General features: G+C 40.8%; 1 protein-coding gene across 1 annotated transcript in view; it reads right to left on the bottom strand.

Annotated features, from left to right (window-relative positions):
- The window catches only part of osbp2b (oxysterol binding protein 2b), a 55257-nt gene that overhangs the window by 9535 nt on the left and 24659 nt on the right, over nucleotides 1-21063 (bottom strand). The window contains exons 3-10 of the mRNA XM_080893651.1: nucleotides 11214-11464; nucleotides 5149-5347; nucleotides 4009-4129; nucleotides 3462-3528; nucleotides 2873-3025; nucleotides 2535-2780; nucleotides 2285-2405; nucleotides 1936-2039 (exon numbers count right to left, since the gene is read on the bottom strand). Coding sequence (XP_080749777.1) covers nucleotides 1936-2039; nucleotides 2285-2405; nucleotides 2535-2780; nucleotides 2873-3025; nucleotides 3462-3528; nucleotides 4009-4129; nucleotides 5149-5347; nucleotides 11214-11464 — 1262 coding nt within the window. The remainder of the gene's footprint in view (nucleotides 1-1935; nucleotides 2040-2284; nucleotides 2406-2534; nucleotides 2781-2872; nucleotides 3026-3461; nucleotides 3529-4008; nucleotides 4130-5148; nucleotides 5348-11213; nucleotides 11465-21063) is intronic.

Below are 21063 nucleotides of genomic sequence, written 5' to 3'. Positions count from 1 at the left end.
GTCCTCTATGTCTGCAATGTTGCCTTCTGGTAGTTCAATCCCCTCAGTTCTGACTACCTTCCCTCTCTTTGTTACCATCCGACTACACTTCTCCAGTCCGAACGACATTCCAATGTCATTGCTGTATAGCCTGGTAGTGTGGATCAGTGAATCGATGTCTCGTTCACTCTTGGCATACAGCTTGATGTCATCCATGTACAGGAGGTGGCTGACAACTGCTCCGTTCCGTAGTCGGTATCCGTAGCCAGTCTTGTTAATGATCTCACTGAGGGGGTTCAGGCCTATGCAGAACAGCAGTGGGGACAGAGCATCTCCTTGGTAGATCCCGCACTTGATGGTAACTTGTGCTATGGGCTTGGAGTTGGCCTCTAGTGTTGTACGCCACATCCCCATTGAGTTCCTGATGAAGGCTCTTAGGGTCCCATTGATCTTGTACAATTCTAGGCATTCCAGTATCCAGCTGTGGGGCATTGAGTCATAGGCCTTCTTGTAATCAATCCAGGCAGTGCACAGGTTGGTCAGTCTGGACCAGACAGACAGACAGACAGACAGACAGACAGACAGACAGACAGACAGACAGACATCTATCTATCTATCTATCTATCTATATATATATATATATATATATATATATATATATATGTGTATATATATATATATATATATATATATATATATATATATATATATATATATATATATATATATATATATATATATATATATATATTTATTTATATATATTTATTTATTTATTTATTTATTATTATTATTATTATTTTTTTTTTAAACCACAAATAAATAAAATATTAAAAATAGCCACCATGCGGAGAAAATGAAGGTTTATGCTGGTGTGATTGTGATGTAAAAATACATTCTTTGTCAGTGCCTCGCTTGTTTCAGCTGTTTTATTACTGACAATTGTGCTCCGCTATAGCCAACCACAGAGAGTGTAGCTGTAGGTTAATATGAAGCTGTTTGGGTGACCCCGTTCTGCAAAGGAGGACAGCCGAGTGGCAGAACAATGCAAAGAGAATGAAGGTGAATATACTGAAGAGAATAATACAATACAGAGATGACAAAACTACATTTATCTCAACACAGAGCTGGTGATTTTGTTACACTCAAAAGGACAAAAAACTGATAGCATTTGTACATTTGATCAGAAAACAGACCCTAATGTGAGTAATTTATTTTTAGATCGTTTCCTTTCCTTGCTTCCAATTTTCACTAAATGCTTGCTCATAGAGGGACATGGGGTTGGTTATGTCTCTATCATGGTAGTGTCTTTAGCTTACAATGTAAAGCACATTAAGGTGAGTGCTGTGATTTGGTGCCATATAAAAAAAAACTGAATTGAAATTGAATGTATTTCAAGTCTGTAGAGTACCTTTAAGAAACAAATACTACAAATATTCAGTAATTTAGGATATTTGTACTTTTACTTTTTCATGTTAGGAACAGGTTGACGCTTTGTTATTATACACAAGAGCTTATATTCCAGTGGATATAATCTGTGTTTTTCTTCTTCATGGATTCTTTAAAATGAGCATTCAAACACAAATGCACACTGACAGATGGATGTGACACACGAAAGCAGGACAGGGAAAAAAATGTAGGTGGAGGAGGTGGATGGGGTTTTATAGTTCCAAATAGACACATGTGAAGCCTGCCCCTCAAACCTCCCTCCACACTATAACTGGGGCATCTCAAAGAAACAAGAGGTTGTTATTTAGATCAAAGCTAAAGACAAATCCCCGGATACTGTGGAGCTACTTGTTGAATTGTTAAAAAGCTTTACGTTGATTCCCCTCTTCAGTCCTACTCTGCTGGTCTGTGCCACACACTTCTGCTAGAAGAAAATATCTACGGGCTTTTCAGGAAGCTCAGTGGTATTAAGGCATGATGTCGATAAACTAAACATAATAAACAGACCTGGTCAATCCACAGCTTGCCCACAATGATGTTGTGCACTGTGGAGGTGACCTTTCTCCACACATAGTGGTTCCCGCTGGCGTGGAACTGCAGGTGAATGGCACCTGGGGACACACGGCGACAAAAGACAGATTCTCACATCTGCTTTATTGCTAATTTGCAGTTGCGCATTATTGTTTGGTTTTGTGCTTCTGAATCTGTTATCCAGCACATTAATGCTCAGAGCACAGGCAATGCATTTCCACCTCAGAAGATTTATATTTCACTACTTACATGATTTTCTATTACATAGCACAACACAGCAGGCATATAATTATTATTTACGCATGAAGTTTGTTAGCGGTCTTACCCAGAGGCATTATGGAGAGGTATTTGCCTCGGAACTTGCTGGCGATGGTGATCTCCTGCCATAAGGTCCAGCCTCTTTGGGAAATCACATGATGTGCAGCTGCAGGTGGGTGATGGCTCACCTGAGAGGACACAGAAACACAAAGGCTCTGTTTAACCTTGTGTACCGTCGTGTGTGTGTGTGTGTTGAATAACTGTGCGTGCACATCAGGAAGCATGCAAACAAAATCTCTCTGTAGCTGTGCCATTACCTGCTCACACAGCGAGCGGTAGCCAAATTCCTCCAAGCGATCAAGCTCGTACGTTTCGCCCAGGAGGGGGTTGAAGGGCTTGGCTGTCCGGTGGACCGTTGTTGAGTAGGAAGAGACAGAGAAGGCAGCGACCAGGCACATCTGTTCTAGTGAGGAGTCGCAGCGGGCTGCCTTGTCTAGAAGCTCGTGATACTCCAGGTCCTCGGTGAGGCGCTGCAGCATCGACAGAGGCTCATTAAAGTTTACCTGAAAGGAAGATAACGGAGAGAAACTCATAAGATGCAATCCTTACAGATTTACCTGCCAGCAAGAAGAACCGGGAGCACGCCTACACTTACAGGCATGGGGATTTTAGAAAGCTCCTTGCCGATGCAGTTCTTCATGATGCTCCACAAATTGAGGGAGTAGTTGGGTTTGTCTGGGATATGACTCCGCCTTTGTCTGCGCGGCTGAAGCTCCTTTCCTGACACATCGTTACAGCTTGGAGACATCTGGGATTAGGTGAGGAGAAGAGGGTGGATATACAAGTTTGAGACAATACTTTCAATTTTGTGGACAGCTTGGCAGCATATCTCCAGATGTAGCGACAGAGCAAGAGAAAGACAGGAGAAAAAGAGAGAAGACACAGATGTGTAAGAGAGAGAGAGAGAAAAATATTAGAAAGAGCTGAGGGAGAAGAAGAACAGATGTTTGAGTACTAAATGATTCAAACCACTGGCAAAGTTTGTGTGCGTATCCTTGCATCCTTCTTTAAGCACGGCAGGGAAGGATACTTGTGAAAGCAGCAAGTGAAGATGTTACATAAATAAATCAATGAGGTGTGAGCTTTGCAGCAGCAGCAGAAATGAATCTATTTTGAGATTACAAATATTTGCTCCTTTAACAAATGTCAGTGCCATTATTTAGGCATGTTGGGAAGACACTTACATGGTCGTCCTGGTTCCAGTCACCGGGATGGCCTCCGCTCGCTCCGCTCAAATTACTCTGAGATCGCCTGGAACAAAATGAAAGTATTTTCTACAGCGACGCAGGACACAATCTCGCCAAAATCCCCTCACGCTCTTGTTTCCCCTTTACACATGCAAACACAATATACACAAGGGAGGGGAGAGATTGCTGAGTATTGCAGATGAATACTGTGAAACTGGAGTTGACGGATATGTCACATGACACAAAAATTGGGTAACTTGTCTGCAGGAAAACCGACCGCTGTGAGAGTCTAAGGCTGGTTTTTATTTGTACAACCGAAAGTGAACACATGACAGAAAAGGACACGCCGCTCTTCGATTTCTCATGCCATCAGCTATCGTCAGAGCCCCGCTCAGACGTCACCCAGCGTCAAACTCGCAGTTTTTACAATTTGGAGCGTGCATGGTTAAACTATATTTCTCATATCCATTTTTTCTTACAGTGCATTTTTAATGAATACATAAAAAGAGAGCAGAGACTGCACGGATTCCTGTGTGAGACTGACCTGTGCTGCGTGCTCTCACTGGCAGTCACTGTGATAAACGCAGGGGAATCCTCCATGGCATCAAAGTACTCAGTATCCTCATCTTCATCACTTGCCTCCTCTTTCCGTGACCTCTCACTCCCTTCAAGTGGACATATACATTTATGAGTCCACACAGACATCCCAGTGAAAAACAGTGAGTTTGTATTCTGCAGTGTTCAGGAGAGACAGGCATATAATCACATACCAGTGGTGATTAATCGGGGAATAATTAGCTTAATCGTAAAATTGGCAGTGTTCCTGTTGGGTAACTAGCCTGAATGATGCAAGTACCTCAGGGCATGCTTCTTATATTTAGTACTGACTATTTAGCACTCAGTACGTTCACTGTGTTCAGTGATCCATTATGGGTTTTAACCAGCTTCCAAGTGAGAAGCACAAATGTTTATATAAAGTACAATTAATGGGTAAAAGAGGGAAAGGGGAGGGAGTATGTTTGCTGTGTAGAAGCTCTGTATAATGTATAAATAATAAAAACTCTAAACTAACCATTTACTGTGTTAAAGGTTCAAATTTCATATCTGCCATTATGATAGCAAGTAGTGACAAATGGCAAAAATAGTATAAAAGGTAATGAAAGTTTGAAGAAACTGTGGTTCCCACAGGACCTGGTGTTTCTGATGTTCTGCCTAAGTGGTTAAAATATAATTATCCTCTGTATGAATTAACAATTGCGTTTAAGGTTAAAGGAAGGAAGAGGGACTCAACTATGTTTTAAACCCTCATTATAAACATCAGAGACAGAGATCACAGGAGGGCTGGAAATGGGTCCCCAGGTTAAGTTCATGGGTGCTCAATTTGTTTTTACAAAATATAAACTGTGGCTTTTTCTGTGTAACTTTTTTAGAGCATAGCTAAAAGTTAGATCACTTCCAGCCAAAAACTCATGAGAATATAAACTAACCAAAGAGACTCTTAAGATAAGTACTATTTACATCTTAACTGCTGTCTAATTAAAATCTTCTGACACAGCTCAAAACTTCTGTCCTCCACATGAGGAGAGTCTATAATACTAAACCCAAGGCTACGTGTGACCTTTAGCTATTGGTATGAGTCCCGTGCTAAGGTCCACAGGAGCGACTAACAGACAGCCAGTCTCACCCTTGTTGGTGGTAGGGGCACTGGGTGCGCTGGAAACAAGCGTGGGTGCTTCCCTCCACGCTCGCTCCAGGCTGTTATGCTGCTTGGCTAGCTGCTCAATGGTCTCCTCTAGATGGGTACGCTGCTCTCGCTCATACTGCAGAGCCCGCTGCCATCTCCTACTGTGAGTCTCGGCTAGGTCCAAAAAGTCTCGACACGCCTTGGGTAACAGAAACACACGAGCAGATAATCAGAAGACAGGAGTGAAAAATAAATCAATGTAAAACACATCCTGAGGGGGGAATTGTTAAAAACAACTTTTTTAACAAAATGGAAACAATCAGTTGGGATAAAAATCCTGTATCACTTTTCCTCACAGTTGGCAACAATACAAGAGAAAGAAGATTTGGATGGAAAGGGCCGTAAATGCATTTGTGTCATGTGTTGTAATCAAGGCGGCTTATCATAAGGTTTTCGAGCAATCATAAATATGTTAATTAGCTGTCTGTCGAGATTTACTCCGTCTCCCCGCTGTGGCAAATGCGCCTTGGAGCAAACTGTAAACATAGAAAACATCAGTCACTGATGAGCTGCGTTTAACACTCTGATTGCATAAGGCTCTATATCTGCGTCAAGAGGGGGTATCATTGTTTCTCTTCTGCTTTTGCTGCTCAGACAGAGAGGTTACTTCAGATCACCACATATTACATGTCAGCACATGCTCCACTCACGCTCACTGAGCACAGAGGTCAATGAACCCAAGTAACACCTCTCAGCTGACTCCATACATGTTAAAAATGTCATGTGATGCTCCCTGATCTCTCAGCGTGGGGTTATCCAGCTGTTTTTCAAACATGGCTTTAAAAGCAACCACAAATCAAATGTTATGGAAGTCTTGACTTGACTTTATTCTGTGGTACACTGTCATCACAAGAAGAGATTGAGAGGAACTGCTGAGAGGTAGCTTAAGCCACTTAAATAAAATAGTGGCTGAAGGTTAAAAACCTTCGGGGCAAAAGTGTCACACAGTTCAATTCATCTGGGCTCTTAGTATGATGGAACTGCAGTCTGGATTTTGTTTTGTTGGGGAAAAAAAGTTATGACTATATAGCCCTCAACAGAAGTATTATACCACCTGTCATAAAAACAAAAAAACAGCTATTTGAAACTAAAAATTTATGGTGTTATTTTTTAGGTAAATTTACGCTTTTAATACCCAATTTAAGCCGGAACGCTGGATTTCTCTGAGAAGTTAGATTTAACTAAATTTGACAAATTTTTCTCTTCAGAAATGGATACAAACAACTGCGACTTTGTATCTTTGTTTTTGTTTTTTTAAACCCAACATGCTTTATTATTTATTTCAGCTTTTCTGTAAAACAGTACATTTGGAAATTATGGATAACAACAATTATATCTTAGCATTAATAAATACAATTTCAATTAAAGTGCTTGAGCTTACTGGTGGATTAATCATTACAGAAACACAAAGAATGGTAATTACCAACACTATTAACTTAGGGCAGCTGTGGTATTAACCGTATACCGGGTGGTGGTATAGGTACTGTAAATAGTTTCAAACAACAGATTTTTGTTTTGTATTTTATTTATCAAGTATACCCAGTAAAGCTAAGGGGAGCTGTAACTACCAACTATTACTTTCTCACTGCTCCAATTCATATTTGGACAACAAAGTCTTATAATAGCCAAAGATGTTCATAACTTACATCTTCGGATGTCTGGTTTTGTCAGAGTAACAGGCCGGGACATTAAGACATTTAGCCTAATATTTTAATTCCTTACAAATACACATTTTTAAAATAATTTTTGCTACAAAAAAAGTCAAGTTAATTGTGTTGCAGTTGACTGTGATGCACAATCATTATCATATCATAGAGCCTTTCACATTCCTACTGACCAGAGCAATGTATGCTTTCATGCATTTCATCCTGGTCATATTACTGATTTATGCCCACCTGTGTAAGGATACTTGGTACTCTTGAATAAGGCTAATAACAACCCCCCCCCCAAAACAAAATTATGATTATTTCTTGAGCTTCATTTTAAAAATACTGAAAAACCAGATATTGCCCAAAATTAAGACACACTTGTAAATTAAAAAAAAAATCCACGCTATTATTAACAGGCTTACAACAAACTATCTTAACAAACTATAGAGCAAGGAAAAACACTTACATTTTTAAAGCTAAATTAAAATAAGTTAAACTAGAAATTGATCATTAAAGACGATCAAATTTCCTAATTACACAGTCATTAATCCAAAATGTTAGTAGAGCAGTATGATCATAACACAAGAAGTGAAATATCAGATCACCTTACCATGCCTGGTTAGTCTCTTACCCTAAACAGCCCTGCACAAATGTTTCAATATTAATGTCTTAGAGTCAGTTAAATGTCCCAAATGCATGTGACGATGTGGGCCACTTCCCCAGACAATAACCATCATATGAAACTCAAACACCCCCTGAAGAAAATATGACAGTTCCACTTTTTTAAACGCTGACTCTCCACTATAAGCATAGACTGCATGTGACTTCTGGTGTTTTAAGTACGGGGTTGATAAAGGCTAAAAAAAACTGAATGAACAAGCAGGAGTACATATGTATGTAAGTGAGGGTTGACATTAAACACCAAGAGTCACACAGTCCCGGTGAACTCTGCAGAAGGAACTATGTAGCGCAGATTAAAGTAAACTTGGTTAAAGTTGATGTTCATGTGTAAATTGTATAACCCTGAAAGAGTACGTGTGTAAATGCATGTAAATGTGCCATTAGAGTCAGGCTACTGCTGAACGAACTAGAGTTAAACCCTCTCCCAAGGCCAGATTAATAAGAGCGTGCAGTTGTACCTTTACATCATGGCCTCCAGCTTTCCTCAATCCACCTTCTCTCTCCTCTGTTCCTTATTCACACTTTACATGTCAACACCATTTTAACATGGGTAAAATAAAGTTTTAGGATGCCTCTTTGTAGGCGCCAAAAATGTGGCAGTAGAAATCCTTGCACTAAAGGGAGTTTGGACCAACATTGATTTCTCATTAAAAGCACATTCCTGGCAAGCCAAATGGCATTTTAATGAGTTTGGCAATCCAAGAGGATCTTTTTTTTTTTTTTTGCTTGTCCAGTCAATTAATAAAAAAAAAAAAAAAAACAATAACAATAACGGGCTCATCATTTTGAGCACTGGCCTTTTACACAATGTTAAGTGCGATCCTCGTTACAACTTTTTATTTTTAAATTATAAAACATTAGTTGATAAGTTCAAACTAATTGCAACCAAAAATGCAACTAATCTTAGTAAATTATTTTAACCCCAAACAAACCAAAACGAAACAAAAAAAAAGCTTCAACTGAAAGTCATGCATTAGAAGTCAAATAGCAATCAAAACCAAAGCCACTCGTAGAAGCGGAAAGAAAGACCAACCTTGTATGATTTGTCTTTAGTCAGACCAGGTCTGTCAGTCTAACTGTAGTCCAGAAGGCTCTAACATTCCTCACCAAGCAGGGAGGGTCAGGGTTTTGAGAAGAGTGGGGAGCTGGGGCTATTCCTGTCACCCCCACCCACTATCATATCCAGTATCACGTTTGCATGACCTCAATTCTATATGAACTGTCATCCATTACTAACAGACAGCTAAAACCACAATATTCACTGTAAAGGAAATGGAAACTGGGCCAGATTACAGTAGAGCATACACGTAATCAGAAAAAACATTTGGCAGTAATGACCAACTTGGTCATATTGGAGCCTGCGTTTTGCTACATGTGATTTTGAACGTTAAATAGCAGCGAACAACAATTTGCTACATAAAGATGCTGTGGTTTCACTGCACAAAAGAGAAAAATTGTGAAACAGAGAACAGAAGAGAACAAAAAAACAAAAACATGCAAACAAACAAAAAAGCAGTTACAGGGAGTGCAGAATTATTAGGCAAGTTGTATTTTGGAGGAATAATTTTATTATTGAACAACAACCATGTTCTCAATGAACCCAAAAAACTCATTAATATCAAAGCTGAATGTTTTTGGAAGTAGTTTTTAGTTTGTTTTTAGTTTTAGCTATTTTAGGGGGATATCTGTGTGTGCAGGTGACTATTACTGTGCATAATTATTAGGCAACTTAACAAAAAACAAATATATACCCATTTCAATTATTAATTTTTACCAGTGAAACCAATATAACATCTCCACATTCACAAATATACATTTCTGACATTCAAAAACAAAACAAAAACAAATCAGCGGCCAATATAGCCACCTTTCTTTGCAAGGACACTCAAAAGCCTGCCATCCATGGATTCTGTCAGTGTTTTGATCTGTTCACCATCAACATTGCGTGCAGCAGCAACCACAGCCTCCCAGACACTGTTCAGAGAGGTGTACTGTTTTCCCTCCTTGTAAATCTCACATTTGATGATGGACCACAGGTTCTCAATGGGGTTCAGATCAGGTGAACAAGGTGGCCATGTCATTAGTTTTTCTTCTTTTATACCCTTTCTTGCCAGCCACGCTGTGGAGTACTTGGACGCGTGTGATGGAGCATTGTCCTGCATGAAAATCATGTTTTTCTTGAAGGATGCAGACTTCTTCCTGTACCACTGCTTGAAGAAGGTGTCTTCCAGAAACTGGCAGTAGGACTGGGAGTTGAGCTTGACTTCATCCTCAACCCGAAAAGGCCCCACAAGCTCATCTTTGATGATACCAGCCCAAACCAGTACTCCACCTCCACCTTGCTGGCGTCTGAGTCGGACTGGAGCTCTCTGCCCTTTACCAATCCAGCCACGGGCCCATCCATCTGGCCCATCAAGACTCACTCTCATTTCATCAGTCCATAAAACCTTAGAAAAACCAGTCTTGAGATATTTCTTGGCCCAGTCTTGACGTTTCAGCTTGTGTGTCTTGTTCGGTGGTGGTCGTCTTTCAGCCTTTCTTACCTTGGCCATGTCTCTGAGTATTGCACACCTTGTGCTTTTGGGCACTCCAGTGATGTTGCAGCTCTGAAATATGGCCAAACTGGTGGCAAGTGGCATCTTGGCAGCTGTACGCTTGACTTTTCTCAGTTCATGGGCAGTTATTTTGCGCCTTGGTTTTTCCACACGCTTCTTGCGACCCTGTTGACTATTTTGAATGAAATGCTTGATTGTTCGATGATCACGCTTCAGAAGCTTTGCAATTTTGAGACTGCTGCATCCCTCTGCAAGATATCTCACTATTTTTGACTTTTCTGAGCCTGTCAAGTCCTTCTTTTGACCCATTTTGCCAAAGGAAAGGACGTTGCCTAATAATTATGCACACCTGATATAGGGTGTTGATGTCATTAGACCACACCCCTTCTCATTACAGAGTTGCACATCACCTAATATGCTTAATTGGTAGTAGGCTTTTGAGCCTATACAGCTTGGAGTAAGACAACATGCATGAAGAGGATGATGTGGACAAAATACTCATTTGCCTAATAATTCTGCACTCCCTGTAGAGACTCATCAGTGGTTGTGGCTAGCTTCTGTTTGCCTCTGTACACAATATTTCTATCTGTTTATGGAGGGAGGAAAGTATGCCAGAGGCACCCATTTGGTTTGAGGTACTAGTGTTTAAATGATGTATACAACAAATCATCTACCTCAATCTCTCCTTATCTTAACATCCTCTTCTTTCAACAACCCTCTCCTTGTTCTCCTTCCCCTTCATCCATGTCCAGCAGCAACGGAGGCGATGATTTTAAATCCGACCAATCTGGTATGGAAATCTTATTCTTGATGATTTGGCCCTGGATGCTCTTCCTGACATAACCCTCCCCATTTAGGCAGGATTGGAACTGCCACTAGGAGTACCCTGACTTGTGTCCCCCACAAGTCAGGGTATTTTGTATCAGGATCTGGTCGACCTCCATGCCTGCAGCCTTGGTCTCTTTAAACACACTACACTGTGAACTGATCTCATCTCTCATTGCTCACAAACCAGGACTGGCACTCCTGTCATACTGATCATACCAAAGCATGTGGGACACAGATCACTCACTGCTAACCCCTGCCGTGTCTTGCAGCGCGGTCTGTCACAGCTACTTACATTGATCATAGCATTGGAAGTGATGCGGAAGAGGGTGGCTCGCTCGTTGACTGCCTTGATTTTTTCTCCTCCCTCCACAGGGACTTTCAGGCCTTCGAGTTCACTCAGGGAGCGCTGCAGGGCCGCCCCGTGCTTGGCGATCAGGTCATTACACGTGCTGAGGTCATCGAGCTTGCTGATAAGTATCTTCAGGGTGCCCTGGATCTCGCTGCGGTCTGACTGGGACGTGGGCTCCTCGTCCCCTGAGTCATCTAAATGGCATGGGTCACATAAAAATAAAGAACAATTAATACCTAATTGAAAATACATTTCTTAAGTTTTCCTAAATATCTAATGAACTTGTGCAATCAAAGAAATATCTGATTTCTCAACTGTTCTGTGAATGTCACTGTCCAACCTATGACACAGTTAACTTTTTATAGACACTGTAGTGTTAACCGAGAAAAGATGTGAGGTTACTGGGCCACAGTTCTTACAGTTATTTTGTTTTCTTAAGGGACAGTCTGAAAACAACTGTCCCTTAAACAGTTAAAGAAATTCTTGCCAGTCTCTTTAAAAAAAAAAAAAAAAAAAAAAAAGTGTAGTGTAAGTTTTATAATGCCATTTAATGTGGACAGCTTATCTGTAACCATGAGCTCTGTGAACCTTTGAAGCAGCAGCAGCCTTACCCTGTGATATGTCTAAACAGAGGTTACTCAAGGTTAAAGAAAACATATGAGAACAGTATTGCAGTGTCAGCTGTGTGACACGCATATACACATGCACCGCAAGCAGAAGGACACGCACAGAAAGACGGAAATATACCAAGGGGCAAAAACACGAGTCCACAAACAGCCTAGCAACATCGTTAAAGAAGCAAATCCAAAAAAGGAAGTAGAACCATAAAGCTTTAGGAACAAATATGATTTATACACAAGCTTCATGAAGAACAAACTCTATTATGAAGGATTTTATTGGAGGATTTTAAGCCTACAATCGATTCTGGACAGAGAACTTGATGTATGTCACAGCCAACGTTCCTATTTTTTTTTTCTGTGTGGTACTTTATCTATCAAATAGTTCATCTTGTAGTTTATGCGTTATGTCCCCATAACTTTCTGATCACCAGGACACTCTGCTATAGAGCATTTTTAAAAAACCACCAGGGAACTTTTTAAATCAAGATATATTCACTTCCAAATCTGATTTCACACGAATACTTCCCCACATCTGTGCTGGGCGTTTCTATCATCATAAATCAAAAACAAGCCCATATGGTGGGGATAAATCAAAAAGCACCAGCTTAGGTGGAAGCGTCCTTGTTCTCGACACATTATGGCATGTTGAAAAGCTGTAACATCCCAACAAGCACACCAGAGGAGAGGCATCTAAAATTACTGCTGCCACTGGAGCAAAGAAAACAGATGACAAAATGGAAGGAGGAGGAATGGGAGGGGAAGACAGGCTGAAAAGCAACGAAAATGAGGACGAGAGGGACACTGCTTATCTCGACATAGAAAATATATTCCTGTATTAGTGAGGTTAAAAGTTCGAGTGTGGAGAGAAATTCTTTTCACCCTCTAATCCACCCTGCTGACCCTCTAATGCTCTAATGTCTGTAGAATGCTGTTCTGCGGGCTTCTACACCCGAGCCTGCAGAGTATGCTTTGTCACGTTGAAAAGGTTCATTATGCAGCTGACGGGAAGACTGTCATAGTAGTGGTGAGTGGAAAGAGAAACACTTTCTCATAAGAACATGGCAGCTGGCTGTGACTTCAAAGGAAAGACACTATCACCTCTTTCAAGACCATTTACACTACACAGATGGAACATGGATCTCTGCCTGGGGGCTTTGTTGTAATAGCCTGGTAGACCCAGACATACAGTGGGGCAAAAAAGTATTTAGTCAGCCACCGATTGTGCAAGTTCCCCCACCTAAAATGATGACAGAGGTCAGTAATTTGCACCACAGGTACACTTCAACTGTGAGAGACAGAATGTGAAAAAGAAAATCCATGAATCCACATGGTAGGATTTGTAAAGAATTTATTCGTAAATCAGGGTGGAAAATAAGTATTTGGTCAATAACAAAAATACAACTCAATACTTTGTAACATAACCTTTGTTGGCAATAACAGAGGTCAAACGTTTACTATAGGTCTTTACCAGGTTTGCACACACAGTAGCTGGTATTTTGGCCCATTCCTCCATGCAGATCTTCTCGAGAGCAGTGATGTTTTGGGGCTGTCGCCGAGCAACATGGACTTTCAACTCCCGCCACAGATTTTCTATGGGGTTGAGGTCTGGAGACTGGCTAGGCCACTCCAGGACTTTCAAATGCTTCTTACGGAGCCACTCCTTTGTTGCCCGGGCGGTGTGTTTTGGATCATTGTCATGTTGGAAGACCCAGCCTCGTTTCATCTTCAAAGTTCTCACTGATGGAAGGAGGTTTTGGCTCAAAATCTCACGATACATGGCCCCATTCATTCTGTCCTTAACACGGATCAGTCGTCCTGTCCCCTTGGCAGAAAAACAGCCCCATAGCATGATGTTTCCACCCCCATGCTTCACAGTAGGTATGGTGTTCTTGGGATGCAACTCAGTATTCTTCTTCCTCCAAACACGACGAGTTGAGTTTATACCAAAAAGTTCTACTTTGGTTTCATCTGACCACATGACATTGTCCCAATCCTCTGCTGTATCATCCATGTGCTCTCTGGCAAACTTCAGACGGGCCTGGACATGCACTGGCTTCAGCAGCGGAACACGTCTGGCACTGCGGGATTTGATTCCCTGCCGTTGTAGTGTGTTACTGATGGTGACCTTTGTTACTTTGGTCCCAGCTCTCTGCAGGTCATTCACCAGGTCCCCCCGTGTGGTTCTGGGATCTTTGCTCACCGTTTTCATGATCATTTTGACCCCACGGGATGAGATCTTGCGTGGAGCCCCAGATCGAGGGAGATTATCAGTGGTCTTGTATGTCTTCCATTTTCTGATGATTGCTCCCACAGTTGATTTTTTCACACCAAGCTGCTTGCCTATTGTAGATTCACTCTTCCCAGTCTGGTGCAGGTCTACAATACTTTTCCTGGTGTCCTTCGAAAGCTCTTTGGTCTTGGCCATGGCGGAGTTTGGAGTCTGACTGTTTGAGGCTGTGGACAGGTGTCTTTTATACAGATGATGAGTTCAAACAGGTGCCATTCATACAGGTAACGAGTGGGGGACAGAAAAGCTTCTTACAGAAGAAGTTACAGGTCTGTGAGAGCCAGAGATTTTCCATGTTTGAGGTGACCAAATACTTATTTTCCACCCTAATTTACGAATAAATTCTTTACAAATCCTACCATGTGAATTCATGGATTTTCTTTTCACATTCTGTCTCTCACAGTTGACGTGTACCTCTGGTGCAAATTATTGACCTCTGTCATCATTTTAAGTGGGGGAACTTGCACAATCGGTGGCTGACTAAATACTTTTTTGCCCCACTGTACATCATTTACTTCAAAAGTTCAAATTTGACTAGCAGCATTGTCCAGAGATTTAAAAAAAAAAAAAAAAAAAAAGTAAAAAAAAAAAAAGTAGTACAGATGCATATTCAGTGCCTGAAAACTATGCTCCATTTACTGTACTACTGGACTCATTTTTGTGAAATACAGCACTGAGTACTAATAACAATAACTTGTTATATAACAGCAACATTTTTCAGACCTAATAACTTAATGTTATTTTTAATAGAGATTCACCAGTTGACTGGGATCTGTGAATTTTTTTCCTGATAAGCTAGTTAGTTGTGCTAACATGCTAACAGTCACATGCTAACATTTGCGTAGAAACTCATCACTGTGAGCAAAACATTAAGTTCACCAAAGTAGCCAATGAACCACCACAAAAACACTTAAATCACTTTCATCTAGCAGAATATGAGTATTTTAAGGAAGCTAACAAAGACCAAGTGGCTAAAGCTAAAGCTATCCACTACGCAGAGCGAACCACAACCCAGCAGTCTGGAGCAACGGATTAAAGTAGACGAGTTTAAAAAAAAAAAAAAAAAAAAAAAAAAAAAAAAAGAAGAGTTGTTGAAGTTCATGTTCCTCAGATGAAGTTATCAACATATTTTGTAATAAACATGTTTTCTAGGTTGTATTGTTACTAAAAAACAAAAAACAAAAACAAAGAAGTCTTGATGCATGCTCAATCATCCAGGTAAAGAAATCCCCAAAAGTTGAATTTGTTCATCTGGACGTAGCATTTTCAGTGGGAGAAATGTTTCGTTACTCATCCAAGTAACTTCTTCAGTCTCAGCTGACTGCAGGAGGGAGGGACAAGCAATTAATTAGCAGTTGACTGCAGATTTCCCCAACCTTATAAACAGTACCTTTGATCATATTAATGACCAAGAAACTGTTTCCATCATTGTGCAAAGGTACTGTTTATAAGGTTGGGGAAATCTGCAGTCAACTGCTAATTAATTGCTTGTCCCTCCCGTGACTGCAGTGGTTACGGTTATTAGTAGGGGTGCAACGATACTCGTATCGATATTGATCCGTTCGATACAGTGCTTTCGGTTCGGTACGCATATGTATCGAACAATACAAAATAATTTTTTTATTTATTTTATCAACTTTCCTTCTGACGATGCTGTCTGTGTTGAGCGCTCAGTGGATCTGCGCTCGACAGTGCAGCCTAGGCGGAGTAGTCGAACGCAGATTCACTGAGCGCAGGGCAAGCTAGCGAGACAGAAGTTAAGCTCTCCTTGCAACATGGCAAATTGAACCTCCCCCACCCTCATTCAGATCTGGCGTTTGGAACTATTTTGGTTTTCATGTGACGTATGACCCTGAAGGTAAGCGCGTCATGGACTAAAGTAAAAACAGTATGTTGGATGTGCCACGCAATGCTCAATTACATGGGTGGGAGCTAGTGTGTTAGCGCAGTTAGCTCGTTAACGTGTTGGCCGTCCAGCCCCATGCACGGGCGATCCGTGGTAGCTTGTTAACGGAGATTTGCCGTGTTGTGGCGTTAACGTCATTTCAACGAGATTTATGCTGACAGCATTAGTGGGAACACAACAAATATGACTGCACATTTACACCGACATCATCCTAGTGCAAAGACAAGTGGAAGCAGACAAAAACAACAAGCACGCATGCTACAAACTTTACCTGAGTCATTTAGACAGCCGTTAGCACAGGATTCTCCTTATGGTGACCTGATATGTTTAATATGCTGCTGAGAATATAGCCCAGAAGAAGCGTATAGTATAGCTTTTATTTTGGAAAGAGACATTTCTCTGTAATAAACTCTCTTTTCCAAAGATGAGTGATTCCTCAATCAGATACAGGGCTCGCAATATCGCTAGCCCGACGTCCTGGGGCTAGCGATTTTTTCAGTCGGGCTACCAAAATCTATCTCTGCCCTGCCCGTCGGCCTATCGTAGGAAGGAAAAATATATGTCAATGCTTTTGCATTCTTTCAGAAATGTAGCTGGGTAATTATGTCATTGGCATCGGTGAGCCACTGTCAATATGTGACATATTGAAATCGCGTTTGAATTTGCCCTTGTTTTTTGCTTTCACTTTGCAATCGCGTGAACTGTGTATAGAGAGCGACAGCACTGATTGGTGAGTGATGATAATTTGCGCACCAATTCCTCTGACATAGTCTTATTAATCGTTAGCTTACTATGCAAACATGACAAGTGAAATCTCCCGCAGCAAGCTTAAACATGTGAGAGGTTGATCGCGCAGAGAATCGCTGAGCGTTATGTGAGTGCGTGTGTAAAAGCAGCAGGATATATATTGTAGCGGGTCAGGGCTGTTCGGGGTTCTGTTTGTACAGTTATGTTTTGTTTATGTTGCCATAGTGACGGGTGACGCCCTCTCGCTGCGACGGTGTGTCCTTCCGGGGTCAGAGGGCGCCCTGTGTGTTGTTGTTGTTGTTGCTGCGCTGAGCAGTTAGCTAGCGGCAGTGTTCTTCTGCAGATGTCAATAAACGGCTGTGCTCCCTGGCTAGCTCACGGGAAGCAAGACCAAATGATACCTCCGTCTCCTCCTTGTCTGAGCTCGCCACAATATTTCAGTTCTGCTGAGCCAAATAAGACAGGTCAGGGTGAAGAAGTGACAGCCAAAGAAAAGCTTACCACAAAACGGAGAAGTTATGACAAATCAGACTATAAGGCAAAAAGAAAGTGCAGCTTTATGGTTTCATGGACAAAAGAATTTCTGTGGCTGCAATATGACGAGCTAAATAACCAGGGCTGCACATAAGTGGTCCGCAGGTGCGCATTCGCTGTCAAAATAAAAAACGGGCACAAGATAAGAAGTTGCAACGCGTGTTTGCATACATAAGATTTTCAGGAGGAGGACAGACATTTGTTTAGAAAGATGTCGAAGAAGCAAGCTCCTTTAAACAATTACTGTGATGTTCCTCCACCTCCAAAGAAATGTCAGAAGGAGTCCGAACCACAAAAGAAGCATGTATTCTCGGAAAAGTAGTTGCAGGAGGTGAGCTGGCTTCAAACAAATGATGAACGCACAGAGATGTGGTGCGGAATGTGCCGTGAAAATTTAATAAATGACAAATTAAAAAGGCATGAACATTTTTTGTATCGAAAAAATATCGAACCGTGACACCAAAGTATCGAACCGAACCGTGAATTTTGTGTATTGTTGCACCCCTAGTTATTAGTGCTATCATTTTTTTTTAACTACTACTGCAGTAGTTAAATAGACAAAATGAAAAATTTCTGTTCTGTTCTAGTTGTAGTACATTACTGTACTACAACTAGAAAAGATGAATACAGAATAAAATAAAAATCTCACCATGTTGGAATTCCTGGGTGTCCATTTTAATCCAAAGGTAACCAAAGTACATCCAGTAAGATGCAGCACACACACACACACACAGGCCACTGATCTCTACCGTGTGTGGGACTTTGTAAACATGTTCAGGAGGATTTCAGAAATTCAGCTGCCTGGTCATTAGAAAGAAAAGAGATAAAACCTAAGCAGTCCTGTCAAAGACCAGCCCAGCACCCCTGCAGTGATAACAAATCCCAATAGAAACCTAGGTTGGAAAATGAAACCAGCATCCTCCCATTACCAGTACAGTAGGTCTCCAATTACACAAAATTTCAGCAAAGTCACTGCAGAGAAACTCAAGAAAAGAAAAGGAAAAGGCTGACGATGTAAAGTCACAAAATCGACTGGACTGTGTGTTAAAACTGCAGAGCAAACAAAACTAGGACAAAGTGAAAAAGGTGAACTGAAAGACCCAAAGAGCAACTTCAGAGAGATATGGACAGGCTAATGAAATTAGCCCTAAATTGATAAAGCATGACTATGTCAGTGCAGCTCTAAACTGATTTAAAAAGTTAGTGGCTGAGTTGTTATGGCGTTGAACTCGATCCCACAAGGCAGCAATTCGCCATTTTCAAATATTATGGAATTGGATAATTAAGTTGCTGCATGTTCAAAACTTTTGTTTTTGATTATATAGTTTGAGAGGTTTTTTATTTAACAAAAAAAAAAAAAAAAAACTATATTTCTTAACAGCAATGTTACATTTATGATTTCACTGAACAGAGAATAGTTTGTGGACCGACAGCAACATTCAAGAACGTCTGTTAAAAGCATAGCATGATGAATCTGGGCCTCAAGTTTCTTAATAAATCATTGAGGTTATGCACAAAACATTGGAGACTTTGCCTCAATGAAATCAAATAAAATCATGAAACTTCCTTTCTCATTGAAAATCAGGTTTGCTGGGATGGTAAAGTCTAGGGCAGTGGTTCTTAACCTGGGTTCGCTCGAACCCTAGGGGCTCCGTGAGTCGGTCTCAGGGGTTTGGCAGAACCTCCGCCGTGACATGCACGGCTCATTTTGTGCATCAGTAAAAAAACATATGTCTTGAATTTGAGGGAAAAAAAAAAAAATCATATTTTTCACTAAAGAGGGGTTCAGTGAATGCACATATGAAACTGGTGAGGTTTGGTACCTCCAACAAGGTTAAGAACCACTGGTGACCAACCGTCCTCTTTTCCCCGGACATGTCCACTTTTCACGTTCTGTCCAGGTCGTCCGGGGGGATTTTCGAGATGGATGAAAATGTCCGGGTTTTCCTATAATCCTACAGAGGACCGATATGTGCAACGTCATCCCTGAACTGCTGTGTTAAGTGTTGTTCCGCGCTTACAGACGGGACAGAGCGCGCAGCGGCGCGCTCAAAAGACGCCAAAGCACAAGTGCATCTTTTCAGACAAACTGCAAAAGAAATTTCCCTCGTACCATTCCGGTCGGAATAAATGGGAGGCGTAGTGCACTGTGTGCAGAGCTGGCACAGACGTTTGTGTGTCTTACAAAGGTTACTTAGACACATAAAAACATAAAAAGGCTGTGCGAGAAATTTCATCTGGTAACTTGATTGAGTTCTTTGTTACACCTGGGAAAAACAAGGATGCTGTTGTATGTATGCTGTTTTTGCAGCAGAGGGTGCACTGGCATTTCATACTATGAAGCATCCCAATAGCTATAGATCCATGGATTGCACTAGTGTGTTACTAAAAATAATAATAATAAAAAAAATTTTTTTAAAAATCCATAAAAAAATCAGAAGCATTTCCAAACTAAAAAGTTCAGCAGTGCCCGCACTAAGACTGAAGCTATTGTCAATGGTGTGATAGTGTTACACTCAGTGGAAGTCACTCCTGAAGCTCTTTATGAAATCCAGTACGGTGGCATTTCTCAGACTTAAGTAACCATGGAACAGAGAAAATATTCCCAATCATACTTTGACTGGAAGAATGGTGGCGTGCAAACAAAATTAATTGAGGTTAGAAACGCCAAATGAGACAGCAGAAACCATTGCACAATACCTCACTGGTAATTTTTCTTATACAGATGAGGCATTATTTCTGTAACATTTTTTCATTCCAGAGGTTTTTAAGGGTTTTTTTTGTTTGTTTGTTTTTGCACTTGTTGACTTAAAAAAATGTCATAAGCTTTTACATTTCACCATTCATTAACCGCACAGATAATGCATGTTTTAAATATGTTTTTAAAAAAAATTAAGCAAACAGTATTATTAAAATTCTTCATGACTGGGCCAAGTGTCCTCTCTTTTGGAAATCAAAATATGGTCACCCTAGTAAAGTCACCACTAACTAAGCCAAACAGTAATGCTCACGTCCACGTTTAAGAGTGTGAAATTACATAGACTCTGGATAATATCAGGATAACTTGAGAGCTGCTGTGACAAGAAAAAAAAAAAAAGAAAAAGAAAAAAAAGAAGCCCATGACCATGGAGAGCACTGAGCAAATTTTAAATAACGGGGGATTTCACTAACTGGTGGTGATCCCATTCCACTGGTAAATTAGATGTACAGCTGGGACCATTTGATATTAAATTCAAATACGTGGCATCCAAAATTGCAGTGATGCCTGGCTCATATTATTTACCCCCATTCTGCCAAAGAGTTCAACAGCTCTCAGTGATGCCACTTAAAAATAAACTGTCACATGTACCAAAGCATATTTGTGCAGAAGAGACTGCTTACAGTACACCGCCTGCAAAATAAATTCTCCAACCAAAAATCATTCTAATTCAGATTTTGGATTTGGGTTCTACTCTGTTGACACCCTGCACCTTTAAGCAGAAACCAGAAAACAAAGTTTGTGTCCCCCAAGTAGTAGAAATGTCCTTTCTGTAATATCCTTTCAGATCTATGCAGCAAAAACAAAACGTTAAGCACAACTTGACAAGACTGAATACTGTAGAAGAAAATCCTTTGGGTTGGCACCAAGTGGGTATCACTTGGACTTCAATTAACAAATTAGTAATGGCTTTTACAATAAACCCACGTCACTAAAATGCT

The sequence above is a fragment of the Rhamphochromis sp. 'chilingali' genome, assembly GCF_963969265.1.
Source record: "Rhamphochromis sp. 'chilingali' genome assembly, chromosome: 10".
In the NCBI taxonomy this organism is placed as follows: domain Eukaryota; kingdom Metazoa; phylum Chordata; class Actinopteri; order Cichliformes; family Cichlidae; genus Rhamphochromis; species Rhamphochromis sp. 'chilingali'.
This window is presented reverse-complemented; position numbering and strand designations above follow the sequence as displayed.